Source organism: Dendrobates tinctorius, unplaced genomic scaffold, assembly GCF_039654945.1.
Source record: "Dendrobates tinctorius isolate UK_male_01 unplaced genomic scaffold, ASM3965494v1 ptg000292l, whole genome shotgun sequence".
NCBI classification, from domain to species: Eukaryota; Metazoa; Chordata; class Amphibia; order Anura; family Dendrobatidae; genus Dendrobates; species Dendrobates tinctorius.
The window spans coordinates 4,610,240-4,623,035 of NW_027361959.1; the positions used below are offsets into that span (position 1 = coordinate 4,610,240).

At 41.5% G+C, this 12,796-nt stretch overlaps 1 protein-coding gene across 2 annotated transcripts in view; it reads left to right on the forward strand.

The window, feature by feature from the left end:
* LOC141072858 (neurotrypsin-like) overlaps positions 1-12,796 on the forward strand; it is a 143,918-nt gene that overhangs the window by 41,628 nt on the left and 89,494 nt on the right. The window contains exons 1-2 of one of the 2 annotated variants that reach the window (XM_073560050.1): positions 3,622-3,666; positions 4,827-4,872. In XM_073560050.1, the coding sequence (XP_073416151.1) occupies positions 3,652-3,666; positions 4,827-4,872 (61 nt within the window). In that variant the 5' untranslated portion in view covers positions 3,622-3,651. Of the gene's footprint in view, positions 1-3,621; positions 3,667-4,826; positions 4,873-12,796 lie in introns of those variants that run through there. The other variant, XM_073560049.1, reaches the window with a different exon arrangement.

Below are 12,796 nucleotides of genomic sequence, written 5' to 3' on the forward strand. Positions count from 1 at the left end.
AGCGCCAGGACTGGGACCGGGTGTAACACAACTTCTTTAAACCTTAAAAATGCTGTCCCATAATTAATGACTATTATGCCCAATCTTGAATATTGACCCTATACCTTTAACTGACTGTGTTTAAATTTATACTGACTACTCAATATGTGCATTATGATTGTCAGACGTGTGACCACATGAATAGATTGGTAGGTCTGCAAACCAGTCAAGTGTGTAAGATTGGAGCATGGTCGCGTTTTCCTTAAGTGGCTTCATCTCGAAACTTGGCGGTTGCACTGATGTCTACATATCCTTAGGGTGTGTTTGCACTGAGATTTTTGAGGAGTTTTTGGAGCAGAAACTGAACAGTAACTCTACGTATGCAAAGCATTTGACAAAGTCTCTCATACAATCCTTATTGAAAAAATGACTAAGTATGGAATGGACAAGGCAACTGTTAGGTGGATTCATAACTGGCTTAGTGATCGGACCCAAAGAGTGGTCGTAAATGGCTGCACATCCAGTTGGAAGAATGTCTCAAGTGGGGTACCACAGGGCTCTGTCCTGGGCCCTGTATTGTTCAACATCTTTATCAACGATTTAGATGAAGGAATTGAGGGTAAACTGATTAAATTTGCTGATGACACAAAGCTAGGAGGGATAGCTAATACTAGAGAAGAGAGAGAGAGGATTCAAAAAGATTTAAATAAACTGGAGAAGTGGGCAGCAACTAACAGAATGGTTTTTAACAGGGAGAAATGCAAAGTACTACATCTGGGCAATAAAAATGAAAAAAGCATATATAGAATGGGAGGAATAGGGCTAAGTGACAGCACATGTGAAAAAGACTTGGGTATACTAATAGATCACAGACTGAATATGAGTCAACAGTGTGATGCAGCAGCAAAAAAGGCAAATGCAATTCTAGGATGTATTAACAGAAGCATACAGTCTAGATCACGTGAAGTCATTATTTCCCTCTACTCCTCTTTGGTCAGACCTCATCTGGAATATTGTGTCCAGTTTTGGGCACCACATTTTAAAAAAGACATCAACAAACTGGAGCAAGTTCAGAAAAGAGCAACCAGAATGGTGACCGGTCTGCAAACCCTGTCTTATGAGGAAAGGTTGCAGGATTTGGGAATGTTTAGTTTGCAAAAGAGAAGACTGAGAGGAGACTTAATAGCTGTCTACAAATATCTAAAGGGCTGTCACATTGTAGAAGGATCAACTTTATTCTCATTTGCACAAGGAAAGACTAGAAGCAATGGGATGAAACTGAATGGGAGGAGACACAGATTAGATATTAGAAAAAACTTTTTGACAGTTAGAGTGATCAATGAGTGGAACAGGCTGCCACGAGAAGTGGTGAGTTCTCCTTCAATGGAAGTCTTCAAACAGAGGCTGGACAGACATCTGACTGGGATGATTTAGCGAATCCTGCTTTGAGCAGGGGGTTGGACCAGATGGCCCAGTAGGTCCCTTCCAACTCTACGATTCTATGATTCTATGATTCCTGCTATACTCAAAACTCCTCCAAAATTGAAGAAAATCTTTTTGCTCATGTTCTGCTGTGAAAACTCAGCAAAAAGACTCAGCGTGCACATACCCTACCCTGCCACCTTCTTGCTAGACTCCAAAACCTGATCCCCCCCTACAGATTGTGCTTGTGAATCACAAAAGTGCTAGGTTCTCCAGAGCGAGGGATGCTCAATGTAGTCACTCTCCTCTGTAGATAAAAATGACATTGTAAAAAGAGACATTAGCTTTTAACAAAATAAGCTGATTCAGCTGCGATCTAAGATGCAATTCAATTAAGATGCTTAAATAAATCAGAGACAAACTCTTTCCGTATTGTAGGACAGTCTGACCTTGTGTGCGTGTCCTCTCCCTAATGCTCTGAGCGATATACAGTAGGTCCTTATTCGTGTATTTGCACCATTTATTTTGTGCATTTTTACTCTAAAACAAAAATGCATCATCTTATCTGCTGCTCTACGACACATTTATTAAAATTTTGCTCCAGAATATAAAGCCATATGCACCATACACATTAGTATGTACATGTGTGGTAAAAAGTGAACATGGTTTGCCGCTTAGCCAGGATTTAGACATTTTTTTTCTACACTAAAAACCATAGTGGTAGCAAGAACTTGCGTCTTTGTCGCATGTCAAGTTGCGTTTTTGCTGCATTTTTACTTGCGTTTTTCACACATTAATTTTAATGGGTGAAAAGCTGCAAAAACACTGAAGTATAGACATACTGCATCTTGGAAAAAAACCCGCAGCATTGTTTAAATATGCCCAGGAGAAAAAAAACAGCGTGTGCTTGAGATTTCAGAAATCTCATTGATGATGCTGGAACTGTGAAACGTCGTGTATTTTTCACACCAAATACGCTGGATAAAATATGCTGCAAAAACACCCTTGGGGTATGTGCACATTTATTTTTTTAGGAGGCAGAAACTCAGTGGAAACTGAGCATAAACTATCCAAATCCTCCTCCAAATCTCAAAATTCTGAACACAAAACAAGGGTTTTAGTCACTTTTGCAGACTTGGAGCTTTCCTGGTCCAGGCATCTTAAGCATGCCACTTCTTTTAACTGCTTCAGGGTTTCCATACACTAAAGTGGTTAAGAGAAATGATTAGTGATGGTCGCAAGTGCTCGTTACCTGAGTTTGCCTAGGGTGCTCGAGTAACATGTTCGAGTCCTCGCCGCTCTCATATTTTCCTGCTGTAGACAAACACAACATGCAGGGACTTCCTGTGTATGTCAGGCAATCCACACAGGTTGTTGCTGTCTAACCACTGCATAGCATGTGGGCGCGGGGACTTGAACATGTCTTTTGAGCACCCGCGATACTCAGTGCATACCCGAGCACCCTAGGCAAACTAAGGTAACGAGCACTTGCACCCACCACTGGAAGTGACATAAGACGAAACGCGCAGTGAAGTGTCATTTTGACATTGCTGTGTATTATGTACATTTTATGGGGCACTTTTGCTGTGCTTTTTTTATTTGGTTTCCAGGCAGAATCTGACCTGAAAAGACTCCGTGTGCACATAGGCTAAGGTGAGCCTAAGGTGAAAAAAGTGGGTGAGAAATACAGTAGTGATGAAGTGTTTCTATTATACTTTTCCTTTGACTGTTGCTCTCCTGGTTTTGGCTTACAGACACTGAGGTAAAAATCGCAAATACTCAATGTTGGCAAGTGGCCTTAAATGGTTTTCAAGAGTTGGGGAATAGTTTTTTTCATGAAGTTTCTTTTTCAGCTTTTTGGATTTAGAGGTTATGAACTGTTGTTATATTAGTTCTTTGGGAAGTTTTTTAAACGGATCCTCGTCAATATCCTCAGAAACCTCCTCAGAAAATGCCTTTCATTTTTTTTTCTAAAGGATATATACTCGCATAGTCTTTTTGTATAGTTTTTCAAGCAGAAACCGCTTCACTGGTAGTTTTGCAGTCTTTCTCGCAGTGGCTCTGCTGTAGGCGTCTTTTCACTATGAAGTATAGAGAACAGGCAGCTTCCGAACCTTCACAATTAGCATGTCACTTTTTGTAACCACTTCAAGGCTTCTAAACCCTGAAGCACTTAAAGGGAACCAGTCAGCAGGATTGTTCACAGTAACCTACAGACAGTGTCAGATTGGCGCCCTTATACTGATTAACATGATACCGTGGTTGGTGAGATCCGTCTTGTGGTTGTTGTGTAATCTTTTTTTTCAGTTAATGAGATTCTTGTGCTTCGAGGTGGCCTGTGGGGGGGTCTTCATGTGGTGCTCTGCTTACATGTTCATCTATATGGCTTATGAGCTGCCCTTTATTTTACATACTGAATTTTATATGTTGGAAAAAAAAAATCTCAATTAGCAGGCAGGTGGCGGCGCCTGCACTATAGCACGAGCGCATCTATAATATCCATGTAATCATTTTATTTGGTGATATGCATGCATTCAGAAAAAAAAAATTCTCTGACAAAATGTCGCCAATGACTTCTGCACAGTAGCATGTATCGGCTTTTCGATAAATGCTACTGCGTAGGCGCGGCTAACGCCATTTTGCTAGAGGAAAAAAAATTGGCTCCACAGAGTGAACATATCCTCAGACTGCTGCTTCTGAGTATTTACCTGCTGATTTTAATGTGGCTTTTATCTATCATTTTTTACCTTAGCAGTACAGTATTTTTTTGTGAAGCCCATTATAGAGTTTTGTTCTTTTTTGCCTGATTTCCACTCTTTTATTGAGCACTGTTATTAGTATTACACTAAAAAGTTTTGACTTTTCACCTTTGACCCCCAAACTGCTCCTTTTAGATTTTAGGATTTTATTAGACCTATACAAGTATAGGTCTAATTAATTAAAAAAATCGAAATCCTATTGATAAATTAGCCTAGGTTTGCCTAAAATATCATGATCCATAATTAATTAGGCTTCTATTTCATTTTTGTTTCCCAGAGTCAGACATAACAGTTTTGGAATATTTATGTAATTTAGTAACATAATAGTGTAGGGTTCACCAAAGGTGACGCCATCCTGGAGTGCAGCAGGCTGGTCTATATATTATCTGCATTTTAGGCACCTTTTGCCTAAGGTTATGATTACACCTGTGATAATGTCAGATTAGTTTGATGTAAATGCAAAAGGCATAGGTCACTTTACCTCCCTAGTTGTAATGGCTTAAAGAAAATGTGTATTTCTGCAGGGATAGGTCATGTTTCCTTGTTGGTTCTGCATATCGCAGTGACTGACCAGTGATGAATGTATCTACATGGAGTAAGTGTATGTACCATTCCTAATTGACATTCATTTAACTGGCATATTTTCTCTATTTCGCAAATTCCTAGGATAGCGTAAATTCCCTCCAAAGCCGGGAGCACCTGCTGCCTACAGGTAAGAACATGACTCTGCCCTGAGTCACAGCTAACATTTCATAACTGCGTCTACTCTTACAGTTTATTCTTTACCCTTTTATAATTGTGTAACCTTTGTCTAAGAAGCATTTCCATCTATATATAGCGTTATTAAAGGGAATCTGTCACCTATTTTTCACATATAAGGGTATGTGCACACGGTGCGGATTCTGCTGCGATTCCGCAGCGTTTCTGCACCTGCGGGTCCGCAGCAGATTCTGCTGCGTTGTACAGTACCTTTATTTCCTATGGAAATAAAAAAAAGCTGTGCACATGCTGCGTTTTATTCCGCGCGGTTTTGCTGCGGTTTACAAACTGCAGCATGTCAATTGTTTGGTGCAAAAACGCTGCAGTTTTACACCTCATCCATTATGAGGTGTAAAACCGCAGGGCAAAACCGCAGGACTTTTCTCTACAAAATCCGCACACCCAAAAAACTACGTGTGCACATAGCCTAAGATGCGACCTCCGCCATCAGGGGTTTATCTACAGCATTCTTTAATGCTGTAGATAAGCCCCCAATGTAACCTGAAAGATAAGAAAAGCACGTTATATTATACTCACCCAGGGGCGGTCCGGTCCGGGTACGATGGGTGTCGTGGTCCGGGTCCGGCGCCTCCCATCCTCTAGCGATGACGTCCTCTTCTTTCCTTCCCGTCGCGGCTCCGGCACAGGCGTACTGCTCTGCCCAGTTGAGGGCAGAGTATTGCAGTGCGCAGGCGCCAGACCTCTCTGACCTTTCCCGGCACTTGCGCACTGCAGTACTCTGCTCTGCCCTCGACAGGGCAGAGCAGTACACCTGTGCGGGAGCCGAGACGGGAAGCAAAGAAGAGGATGTCATTGCTAGAAGATGGGAGGCGCCGGACCCGGACCACGACACCCATCGTACCCCGGACTGGACCGCCCCTGGGTGAGTATAATCTAACCCTTTTTTCTTATCTTTCAGGTTACATCGGGGGCTTATCTACAGCATTACAGAATGCTGTAGATAAACCCGTGATGGCGGTGGCCGCATCTTATATGCGAAAAAATAGGTGACAGATTCCTTTAAATGTGTGTATAGGTGCATGTAATGTACTGTGAGTGTATTAATATACTCTCCTACCGCCACCTTCTCCCGGAGCCAGTGTCGTTCTGCTCCTCTTGTCAGTGATGTCTCTCTATGCCCCATGTTAGATGGAAGTGTCTTTTAGGGCTCATGTAAAGGACCAGAGTTCTGGTCCGAGTGTTATTCAATGGGGCAGTGCAGCTGAGCGATTTTTTTTCACTGACTGAATATGTGTGTGAAAAAATCGCAGCATGCATGAGTTTGCTCTGCATATCAGATGAGACTCACCCATTCAAGTTTATGGGTCCAAAACAAAATCGGATGCCACAGGGAAAACTGGTCCTGTAAATGATAACTTCTGCTGTAAAAAAATCAAACTGTATATGGATTGCACACAGATGACAAATGAGAAAACAAACGCTCCACTTTTCTGGATGAAACTCTGAATGATGTTTTTATACAGTCTTGTTAACCTACCCTTACAGTATGAGCCTATGGGGCCTCGTTCTGACGATTCAAAGGATTTCACTGTAAAAGCCACTTCCAGGTCTCCCAGAACGAAGTGGGATCTGGAGAGTCTGCAGAGCGGTGACGTCATTGAGAAGAGGAGCAGAACGGCGCTGGATCCCAAAGAACACAGTGGTAGGTGAGTATGTTAATACACTCATACTACATTACATGCAAATACACATCTGCAAATTGCCTCTTCAGAGAGGAAGAGGACTTGAACTCTATAGCGCCTCCTGTTGGAAGTAACGATTCTATAAGTCTTATCAAGCACTACAGATTTGGAATTTAACCCTGTCCTTCCCACCTATACTACAACAGCTACAGTTGTGGCCAAAAGTATTGACACCCCTGCAATTCTGTCAGATAATACTCCTTCCTGAAAATGATTGCAAACACAAATTCTTTGGTATTATTATCTTCATTTAATTTGTCTTAAATGAAAAAACGCAAAAAGAATTGTCCTAAAGCCAAATTGGATATAATTCCACAACAAACATAAAAAAGAGGGTGGACAAAAGTATTGGCACTGTTCGAAAAATCATGTGATGCTTCTCTAATTTGTGTAATTAACAGCACCTGTAACTTACCTGTGGCACCTAACAGGTGTTGGCAATAACTAAATCACACTTGCAGCCAGTTGACATGGATTAAAGTTGACTCAACCTCTGTCCTGTGTCCTTGTGTGTACCACATTGAGCATGGAGAAAAGAAAGAAGACCAAAGAACTGTCTGAGGACTTGAGAAACCAAATTGTGAGGAAGCATGAGCAATCTCAAGGCTACAAGTCCATCTCCAAAGACCTGAATGTTCCTGTGTCTACCGTGCGCAGTGTCATCAAGAAGTATAAAGCCCATGGCACTGTGGCTAACCTCCCTAGATGTGGACGGAAAAGAAAAATTGACAAGAGATTTCAACGCAAGATTGTGCGGATGTTGGATAAAGAACCTCGACTAACATCCAAACAAGTTCAAGCTGCCCTGCAGTCCGAGGGTAAACAGTGTCAACCCGTACTATCCATCGGCATCTGAATGAAAAGGGACTGTATGGTAGGAGACCCAGGAAGACCCCACTTCTTAGCCCGAGACATAAAAAAGCCAGGCTGGAGTTTGCCAAAACTTACCTTAAAAAGCCTAAAACGTTTTGGAAGAATGTTCTCTGGTCAGATGAGACAAAAGTAGAGCTTTTGGGGCAAAGGCATCAACATAGAGTTTACAGGAGAAAAAAAGAGGCATTCAAAGAAAAGAACACGGTCCCTACAGTCAAACATGGCGGAGGTTCCCTGATGTTTTGGGGTTGCTTTGCTGCCTCTGGCACTAGACTGCTTGACCGTGTGCATGGCATTATGAAGTCTGAAGACTACCAACAAATTTTGCAGCATAATGTAGGGCCCAGTGTGAGAAAGCTGGGTCTCCCTCAGAGGTCATGGGTCTTCCAGCAGGACAATGACCCAAAGCACACTTCAAAAAGCACTAAAAAATGGTTTGAGAGAAAGCACTGGAGACTTCTAAGGTGGCCAGCAATGAGTCCAAACCTGAATCCCATAGAACACCTGTGGAGAGATCTAAAAATGGCAGTTTGGAGAAGGCACCCTTCAAATATCAGGGACCTGGAGCAGTTTGCCAAAGAAGAATGGTCTAAAATTCCAGCAGAGCATTGTAAGAAACTCACTGATGGTTACCGGAAGCGGTTGGTCGCAGTTATTTTGGCTAAAGGTTGTGTAACCAAGTATTAGGCTGAGGGTGCCAATACTTTTGTCTGGCCCATTTTTGGCGTTTTGTGTGAAATGATCAATGTTTTGCTTTTTGCTTCATTCTCTTTTGTGTTTTTTCATTTAAGACAAATTAAATGATCATACCAAGATCATACCAAAGAATTTGTGATTGCAATCATTTTCATCAAGGCCTTTTTGCGCCGCGAAACGCGCATCGGGGGTCACTGCCAGACGTTTCCCCTCCTCCTCCCGCATCCTCGGGTAAGAACTTGTACTGACGTTAACCTCTGTCTTTTACTATGGTCGCCCCCGTCTATACTTAGACATATTGCACTCTAGGACAGTACATGTCCTGTTCCCTACTTTGAGCTATGCTCAGGGAATCTATTTAGGAGAAATTTGGATCACATGATTATTGATTTTCATGGGGTGGCATCATATATTTTGGGCGTCCACTCTTTAGGCACGATGTTTTGAATACATATATTATGATATTATTTTCCATCTCGGATAGACGAGGGGTCTGTCGGGTGTGAGTTTCATCTGCTTTATATTGGCACTTCATTCAGATTTTTGTGCACTCTTTGTATGATATTTAAATTTAAAAATAAAAATCATTGCTATTTTTGCAATCATCCTTTTGCTCCCTTTTTTTCTCCAGTGTTCTAATGAATGTAGGAGCTGATGTGGCTTGTGCCTAGGGTGAACAAATTGTTTTGGTATCATCCATATGCATGTTAGCATTTTACATGGGACTTTTGTCAATAATATATATATATATATACAGTGGGGCAAAAAAGTATTTAGTCAGTCAGCAATAGTGCAAGTTCCACCACTTAAAAAGATGAGAGGCGTCTGTAATTTACATCATAGGTAGACCTCAACTATGGGAGACAAACTGAGAAAAAAAAATCCAGAAAATCACATTGTCTGTTTTTTTTTTCATTTTATTTGCATATTATGGTGGAAAATAAGTATTTGGTCAGAAACAAGCAATCAAGATTTCTGGCTCTCACAGACCTGTAACTTCTTCTTTAAGAGTCTCCTCTTTCCTCCACTCATTACCTGTAGTAATGGCACCTGTTTAAACTTGTTATCAGTATAAAAAGACACCTGTGCACACCCTCAAACAGTCTGACTCCAAACTCCACTATGGTGAAGACCAAAGAGCTGTCAAAGGACACCAGAAACAAAATTGTAGCCCTGCACCAGGCTGGGAAGACTGAATCTGCAATAGCCAACCAGCTTGGAGTGAAGAAATCAACTGTGGGAGCAATAATTAGAAAATGGAAGACATACAAGACCACTGATAATCTCCCTCGATCTGGTGCTCCACGCAAAATCCCACCCCGTGGGGTCAGAATGATCACAAGAACGGTGAGCAAAAATCCCAGAACCACGCGGGGGGACCTAGTGAATGAACTGCAGAGAGCTGGGACCAATGTAACAAGGCCTACCATAAGTAACACACTACGCCACCATGGACTCAGATCCTGCAGTGCCAGACGTGTTCCACTGCTTAAGCCTGTACATGTCCGGGCCCGTCTGAAGTTTGCTAGAGAGCATTTGGATGATCCAGAGGAGTTTTGGGAGAATGTCCTATGGTCTGATGAAACCAAACTGGAACTGTTTGGTAGAAACACAACTTGTCGTGTTTGGAGGAAAAAGAATACTGAGTTGCATCCATCAAACACCATACCTACTGTAAAGCATGGTGGTGGAAACATCATGCTTTGGGGTTGTTTCTCTGCAAAGGGGCCAGGACGACTGATCCGGGTACATGAAAGAATGAATGGGGCCATGTATCGTGAGATTTTGAGTGCAAGCCTCCTTCCATCAGCAAGGGCATTGAAGATGAAACGTGGCTGGGTCTTTCAACATGACAATGATCCAAAGCACACCGCCAGGGCAACGAAGGAGTGGCTTCGTAAGAAGCATTTCAAGGTCCTGGAGTGGCCTAGCCAGTCTCCAGATCTCAACCCTATAGAAAACCTTTGGAGGGAGTTGAAAGTCCGTGTTGCCAAGCGAAAAGCCAAAAACATCACTGCTCTAGAGGAGATCTGCATGGAGGAATGGGCAAACATACCAACAACAGTGTGTGGCAACCTTGTGAAGACTTACAGAAAACGTTTGACCTCTGTCATTGCCAACAAAGGATATATCACAAAGTATTGAGATGAAATTTTGTTTCTGACCAAATACTTATTTTCCACCATAATATGCAAATAAAATGAAAAAAAAAACAGACAATGTGATTTTCTGGATTTTTTTTTCTCAGTTTGTCTCCCATAGTTGAGGTCTACCTATGATGTAAATTACAGACGCCTCTCATCTTTTTAAGTGGTGGAACTTGCGCTATTGCTGACTGACTAAATAGTTTTTTGCCCCACTATATATATATATATATATATATATATATATAGTGTGTGTATATATATATATATATATATACAGTATATATGCCTTGTCCATGTAAGGCAAGTCATGGCAAGGCACAAGGTATGATTCCAGTGGTGATAGTAGCATTTGGAGCAGTGACCCCTAAGTTGGGAAAATGGCCACAACAGATCTCAGGAGCAACATCTGAGCTCTCTGTCCAGAAAAGCGCAATACTGGGAAAAACTAACATCCTGCGCAGCACCCTCAAACTCCCAGGTGTCTGGTAGAGGACCCGAGAATGAGGGTGGGTGAGAAGGAAGTTTTTATGCCACATTTGGTGGAGATTGGTCCAGTATTTTGGCCATTAGTAAATAATAGTATAATATATATTAAGTGATTTTCTGTTGTCTATTACTTACTAATGGCCAACAGACTGGATCAATCTTCATCAAATTTGGCACACAGATAAATCAGGGGCTTCGGAAGGCCTTAAATCAGGTTTTAGCTCTCTAGGACCTACTGTTCTTGACATATTTACAAAAAGACTAATATAAAAGGAAATATTAATTGAAATCTCTTTGAAGCACCACTAGAGACACATAATATTTCAGACATGTTGGCTTCATATCAGTAGCAAACAAAGCTTTGAACCACACACTCAAACGACAAACAGGTAAATCAAATAGACCTGTGCGGATCTGGGTAATTTTCCTAGTAATTATATACCCTAATACTTATTTCATTTGTGTTAACATTTTTTTCACTTGTTCCATCTATCAACACAATGTTAAAAATACAGCCTTCAACTGTATCCGCCTGACAAGTAACAAATATAGCTGTACCCCTGGGGATAGTAAATGTGCCAGGTCTCTCTAGGAAGGAATCAGCTGCTATATGTGGTGTCTTGTGTCCACAGCGTAGTAGAAGTGGGAAACCTATATTCTCCATCAGTTCTTTCTGTAATCACATTGTGCTTTGTGTTTCTGTGAGAAAATGTTGGTAAAATATCTCAATGTGTTTGCTTAAATATCAATTCGCTGTTTGAGGTACAAACCTGAGCATTTACTTGAACGAACCCAATGATTTACGAGAGACCAGCGGAGAGTCTAATGTTTATAATGATGCCCCATCCCTTCCCTGATGACAGATGAGCAGGAGTGTGAGATTTTGGAATGCTCAATCATTTGTTCTCAAAGCAGAGGAGTCCTCGTAGTGTCTTATAACCCTCTCCCCATTGAAAACACATGTACCCTTACAGAGTGGAGCATAAATGTGCATAGAGAGTTAAGAACAGCAGTTAATTAGAGCGCACCTTAAAGAGGTTGGCCGGCCTTAGGGTACAAGTCTGCAGTCACACTTTGTGACTGCAGACTTGTGACTCCTCATATTGTGTGCACTGTGAGATGTCAGGATTCTCCGGTGTTGATGGTGGGTGTGTGACCGCAAGTATGTGATTTGCATATATGTGCCGACTAGACGTCCAAGGCCTCACTCAGTGCAAGTGTATTGACCTAGGCCGGACACGACTTGTTGGAATGTGTCTGGAAATATACAAATCATGTTCTTGTTGTCACATAACCGCCTGCTCCAGGTCCCGGCACCGGAGAATCCTCACAGGCTGCAGACTTGTACCCTAATGCCGGACAACCCCTCTAATGTCAACCATCTGCTAATTGAGCTCCAAAGGGGAAAACGCCACTGTGTAGGAACAATATGCCCTATTGATTAAAGCATTACAAACATGTTTTTTTATAAAATGTAAGTGACCTTTTTTGCGTGTCATTACCTATGTCTCAAAATAATCCTGACATATTGCCGTTATCACAATGACCACAAGGCCATAATTCCTGTTCTGCACAAATCGTTTTTTTTTCTAGTCATCACATTGCCATCATAGACAGGATTAACATGAAAGGTAACACATAACTAGGCAATGCAAGATCACACAATTCACAACAGGTAACGGTCACAACTCACCTCCTCCCTCTCCCTGCACAGGTCACAAAGCATGCCTTGAACACGCTCCCATATATGACCTCTCTACACTACTGTTTCCTACATATAAACGTGGCTGCTGTAAAACTTATTACTGAATGATGTCAACAATGCTGCAGCTTAGGAAAGATGGCCAGCCCACATAACCATGTGCAGAAAATACAAATCTATAGTCTGAATATAAAAACTAATTAAAAAAACAGTGTTTCACAATATGATTTTAATTTATAAATAAAATAATAAAATAAATACAATATTTCT